Source organism: Acyrthosiphon pisum, chromosome X, assembly GCF_005508785.2.
Source record: "Acyrthosiphon pisum isolate AL4f chromosome X, pea_aphid_22Mar2018_4r6ur, whole genome shotgun sequence".
NCBI lineage: Eukaryota > Metazoa > Arthropoda > Insecta > Hemiptera > Aphididae > Acyrthosiphon > Acyrthosiphon pisum.
Window position 1 is genome coordinate 342,405 of NC_042493.1, and position 6,585 is coordinate 348,989.

Consider the following 6,585-nt stretch of genomic DNA (forward strand, 5'->3'; position numbering starts at 1 on the left):
TTATTAAATCAGAACAAGACGCTTTTAATTTCGCAATTAGACATTAATAAACTTATTTTGTGGTGTAATGAGAATAATCTATCTTTAAATATACAAAAATGTAAATTTATGAAATTTTACCTAATTAAAAATCCCGTTAACTCTCAATACTGGCACAAATGTCAAGCTTGTTAATCAATTTAAAGATTTGGGTATAATTTTTGATCGTAAATTAAATTTTTCTCTACATACTGAAATGATTAAAAATAAAGCTTTTCGTAACTTAGGGTTTATTAAACGTACTTGTGCTGCATTTTCAGATCCTATTCCCTTAAAAATCCTCTACATCTCTCTTGTCCGTTCTAATCTAGAGTATTGCCCCCTCATCTGGATAAACAGTACATCGAAACAAGCTTTTACGCTGGAATCTGTGCAAAATAATTTTTTATCTCATTTAAATTTAACATAAACAGACCTATCCACGGCACATATAATAATGTTTTAAATTTTCTTAATATTTCTCTACTCTCTGACCGTCGTACACTTTTACTCTCTAAATTTTTACAAAAACTAATATTAGGTTCAATAGATTGTTCTGAAATTCTCTCTTTAATCCGTTTTAAAATTAATTACCTTAATACTAGAGATCCAAAACCCTTTTATCCACTTCTTTCAACAAAAAATTATATCTTAAACTCTCCTGCTAATCTTCTTATGACTGCAGGTAATACTTTTGTCTTTGATTATATTTGAATAATAATTTGTATATTTGATTTGTATTCTATATCTACTTTAGCATTATTATTTTTCTCATTCTCTAATTTTAAGTATATTTAACTATAAATTATTGTTTTATGTATCAATGTGTAACGCAATGTTAATATTATTATGTTTTAGGACTGACGTCCGTTTATATTAAATAAATAAATAAATAAATAGTATTAGACTACACAATACCTTTAAAAACTTACAAAATTAAAATCTCATCATTCTAATAAAACATCTCTATTGGTTTGTATTAGGTTCTCATCGAAAAAATGTTTACTTAATATATTAAAAGTACATTTAAATCTAAAATGTAAATAGCTGGAACTTTTGCATGATCACAAATTGTGAAAAGTGATTTGAAGTGAGAAGGAACAGGAAGGCTACAGTTTTAGGTATAAAACTAAATTTGTTTAATTTTTGGTGTTAAATGTTTGTGAATAAAATATAAATACGTTTTTAAACATAAAATTACCAAAAATTATTATTATTTTATATTAGTGATATCAAAAAATTTTTTATTATATTGCACTGTCAAAGTTTTAGTCTTTTTATGGTATACATTTTTTTAACTAGGACTGAAGCCCAGTGCCAACCTAGCCACCAAAGATCCCTGAAGATTTGTTTTGTTTTTTCTTTTTATACTTTTTTTCTTTTATAACTAACTAGCTATAGGCTCCTATCGGATCTCTTGCTATGTCGTATACTGTATTCAATACCGGTTCATTTTTTTTAAAAATTATGTTTACTTTTCACGGTTATGCTGGTATATGCCATATTCATAACAACGATAACAAAGTTATTATTAATTATAAATATTCACATTTCTGTTTACTGTACCTATTTTGTGTTTAAATTTGCTCATTCACCAAAATAAAAGTGATTATAATATAACATTTTAATATTTTATTTCAGTCAACAATTATAGTCAACTACTATACTCTGTTCTATCTAAGAGTGAACCATTCGGCTGACCAAAACACGTTTTTTCCGCGCATTCCCACCACAATCCAGACATCGGTGAGAGTTTTAATACGGACGCCTGACGGCCGATGGTGGCTGGCGATGACTGTCCGCCAATCACAGAACGCATAACCATCTCATGGGGGGTCAGGCACTGTTCGGCGGCTTAGTCTGCGTGCACAAAAGCGGTTCACTCTTAGATGGAACAGAGTATATACAATGTTAGGTATATTGACTAAATACGCATGCACAAAAGACAGTTAATAATTGACAATATTTTATAAATCTTGGGGCCTGTGGGGGGTCAAACACGATCAGAGGCCCTGGCTAGGCTGAAGCCCAAGTGGTTCTTTCCCAAACAACATATCTTTTAACAAACAATTTATGGTTGTGGTTTGTAGTTGAGATTTAACTTCAAAAGCATTGGTTTTGAATATCATTGTATGAACTAGATTTTTTGATGCACACTGTTGCAAATGTGATTTAAATTATAGTACGGGCCACGAAAACGTGTGGGTGATTCTAGCACCTCCAGTGGCGTTTTTTTCGGTAGGACTATTTAAATTACTATAAATTTAAATATCATTGAATTAAAATTTAACAGTATCCATTACAGCGACTGACTTTTTATATTGACATGTGTGTTGCTAGTTATATAACTAGTGTCTTACTAATATAGATTTTTCTGTAACTAGTTACAAATAAAAATAAAAAGCCATAAGACCATAATTTAGTATTTCATTAAAGAATAGTAATAATTACAGAACTTTTTTTTATAATGTTTTTTAGAATAACATTAAGTTCACTAACATTGAGAAGGTTGATTATATTCAAGAACAAATTATAGTTATTACATATAATTCATCCAGACCTGAAGATTTCTACATTAAAAACATAAGTTCAAACAGAATTTTACAAGTATGTGAAAATGTGTCTAACTGTCAGCCAAAACTAGAATATCAAAGATATTCATGTAAGTATAGTACTTGGCAAGCTATTTTGTCAAACATTTCTTCGGGTTTCAACTAAATTATTCAAAATATTTTGGTAGTTAAGGATAATTCTCAATTCCTCTTATACATATAATTGATTGTTTCTAATAAAGAAAAAATTAACTTGAAAATGTTTTTAAATTTATATATGTATATTTTTAAATAAATAAATAAATAAATAGTAATTGTAAATAAATTATAATACATAATAAACCCAACTGATGTTTATAACTTCTAGCAAAATATATCCTACTAAATATATTATATAGGTAACTTAAATATTAAATAGAATTAGATTTGTAGTATTTTGTTAGTTTTAGTGTACAAAAGAATACATGGCTGTTGATGCATCAAAAACTTGATAGTTTTTTGTTTAAAAATAATATATTTGGAGGATATGGCTTGAAGTTGCAAAAGTAAATTTTTTATATGTAATATTTTGGATAAACAAAAATAAATCATATTAAATAATCTCTAAAAATTAACAATATATGTATAGGTTATTTCACTGGAATAAATTAGCTTAGTAAACTCTAATGGTAATTAATAATGTATGGTTTATGTATAAACTATAAAGTAGGTAATTCAAAATTAATATTTTTTTTATAAATATTTTTGTAAATAATTATCAAGTATTTAACTAATTGATTATTAAAATTAAAATACTATGTTTCAATCATAAATATGAGGTTATATTAATGATCTAATCTATTTTTTTTTATTGTTTCTAGTAAATGTGATGGATATAGACAACGATGGTTACAGAGAATTAGTTTCTGTATCGGTAACATATCAATTTATCAATGGACTTGGTCAATTCTACATGAATGATAAACACTCACTTCAGCTTATATCAAAAGTTAATGTCTATCAATTAGAAAGCCAACTTATTGGACATTTTGAAAATCAAATGTATGTTTGAATTAATTTATTGTAAGAATATAATCTGTTAGCTAAAACATATGTTCCTTATTTTTCGTAACATAAATAAATGAGTTTAGGGGAAAACAGATATTTTATCTGCAGTTTTATCCCTGTCAAAAAATTGAGTTTACAAATTACAGATGTTTGTCCTTGGCATAATATTATATTATGATAATACATTTTGTCTGCCTGAGTAACATTTATAATATTATGCAACGTTAGTGCTTATGCACTGTACCCTTAGTACAATTCACACACATTTCCAGTATGTGGAAAATATATTGTATGAGTGCATAACAGCTAACGTGCAAAATGCTACTATAATATAAAAAATTAATAATCACGGTTCTCATTCAGAACCGTGGTGAAAAATTATTTTTGGTCACCAACAATGCAGAGGTCCTGGTTATTACTGTGCCATCTGCGTTCATACTATTGATGGGCGATTCATGTCAGTGAATCGATTTTTGAAGCAATTTAAATCGGAATGAAAAAAATAAGATTAAAAAAAAAATTGTTGCCCAAAAATCTTAACATTACGATTTTTATATCACTAGATGGTGCTTTTTGACATGTTCTAGGTCTCCCTTGTGATGCCTGAGTTCATATTGATTTATATATAAAAGTTTTCCATACTCATTAATGTCAGTGTGAGTACTTCCTACCTCAGTCCCTCTTGATTTCGGAGCGAGTATACGCTGCAAGTGTTGTAATCCTATAGGGCCTACATCAAAGCAACAGAACTCACCACTTCAATGGACGGTGTAAATGGACAGTTGGTCCAGTTGGTCACAGGGGGGATGATGATACGTCTTAATTTTTTAAATTTTAATGAAGAAATTACCAAATTTAAAATGTTTTTACTTATCATATACGTATAATGCACACATAAAACATCCATTCACAAATACAAATAGTTACCATGCATAATAATTTTTAAATACTTTATTATTTGGTAATTAAATACTTGTTAATAAAATCATAAATTGATTTAATTATTTTACCAGGTAAGTAATTATTAACTTAAAGAGGTTAAGTATATTCAATTTTTTAAAACTGGTTTTAATTGACTAGCTATAGAGTTCCTATAGAGTATAGACTATAGAGTATAGACTATGAGGTCTCAGAAGTCAGTATGTTATTTGTTATAGACACCGTGCATGTGACGGCGCACAGCGCTGTGTAATGGACAATGCGTGCATTAGTTAGGGGTACCATTATAATAATAATATGTGACTATGTGAGCTCTTTTGATCTTTAGTACCACATGATTCAATTTTGCCTTTGTGTTAATTTCCGTTATGTGTGACAAATTATGATTAATATCATTTTCACTTATCAGAAATAACATTCATTATAAAAACAAAATATTAATCATAAATAATAGAAAAATTATATGGCATTTTCATGTCGTATTATTACGTAATAATAAACACTATATGGTTAAGTATTTTATTTTTTTATACAAAATGTCTAATAAAGACAGTAATAAAATGTGGGTTTCAAACGATTCATTCTAACTATACATTAACCAATAATAAAGGAAAAAAATTAGCAGAAAGTGGTCATGTTAATTTGGTTACAGAAGTAAAATCTACAAATATGTTTTCTGTTATTACTGCTAGTGTCATTAGACAAACATCTGTATCATGTGAACCTTGGAAAGTTAAGCTAGAAGTAAGTGAATTTTGTATTACATTTAATTAGATTATATATGTATATATGATCCAAGATATTAGGCTTGTTAATATTGTTACATAATAATATAATATAATATTTATATTATTTATAGTTAGATAACAATAGATCTGTAAAGAATGGCTTCTGTGAATGTCCAGCTAGGGCATCAGAAAAATGTAAACATATTGCTGCAGTTATACATTATATTAATAATGAAGAAAGTTCTTCCAAAACCAATTTTCCGCAACAATGGGGCAAACCAACAAAAATAGGGCAAGGAAAATACAAAAAGGGTAAACGTATCAATGAGCTTTTTTCACATAAAAAAAAAAAAATTAAAATGGCAAGCATAAATCATCATGACTTAGTAGATAATTATAATATATTTTCAATTCCATGTAGTTTGAGTATATTAATAAAAGAAGAATTAATATCTGAAGAAGATAGACAGTGTAATAATTGTTTAAATGATATTATAAATAAACTTGAAAAAGAAGAAATTAGATTAAAAAATGTTCAGTATATAAATAACATAATTAGGTATCAATTGTGTAATATTACATATAATTTACAACCATCAAATTTTCCTTTGAATCAAAGTATACACAAAATATATTTTAGTGGTGTTGTTGTAACACATGACAAAATACAAATAATGTTTAATGATACTATTGTACAGTCACTTAGTGATCAGTGGAAGAAATATTGATCAATAAGGATATCAGCTACTAAATGTCACAAAATCAAAACTTTCAGGAATTTGTCTGAAGAGGGTCAAACTTGTATCGCTGAAGTAATTTCTGAAGATTTAAATTTGTTTGGTAAAGCAGCAGTAAATATAGCATATGGATTAAATACTGGAAACGTCGCTTTTGAAGTATACTGTGAGATGTTTAACACAGTAAAAACGGGTGCGTCGCGGGACGCACCGCAAAAATGAGAACTAAATTTTCAGGTTATTGATTTTGTAGTTGGTAGGAACATGGGAATTAAATGAATAGATGTTATGATGGCATGATATGATAAATGTAATTGATAATAAAATTGTATCAGTGTTAGTCATTATTTTATTATAAATGCAAAATATTATTACAATATAACAATCAAATATACATATATCATCTTAATATTAATTATTTTCTACTAATACAATGGTAACACTTTCAATATTGGTCCGGGGTGTGTAAGTTGAATAGCGGCTGAGTTATACTTAACTGAAAATAAAAGGGTGATGGGGGCTTAGTTCCAAAATAGTTTAAAATGGTCTATAGACTTAAAGAAT

At 27.7% G+C, this 6,585-nt stretch overlaps 1 protein-coding gene across 1 annotated transcript in view; it reads left to right on the forward strand.

Annotated features, from left to right (window-relative positions):
* Positions 1 to 3,711, forward strand: part of LOC100168530 — a 32,802-nt gene extending 29,091 nt beyond the window's left edge. Inside the window, exons 3-4 of the mRNA XM_029485814.1 lie at positions 2,497 to 2,680; positions 3,431 to 3,711. Of these exons, the coding sequence (XP_029341674.1) occupies positions 2,497 to 2,680; positions 3,431 to 3,621 (375 nt within the window). The 3' untranslated portion in view covers positions 3,622 to 3,711. The remainder of the gene's footprint in view (positions 1 to 2,496; positions 2,681 to 3,430) is intronic.
* The last annotated feature ends 2,874 nt before the right edge of the window (positions 3,712 to 6,585 follow it).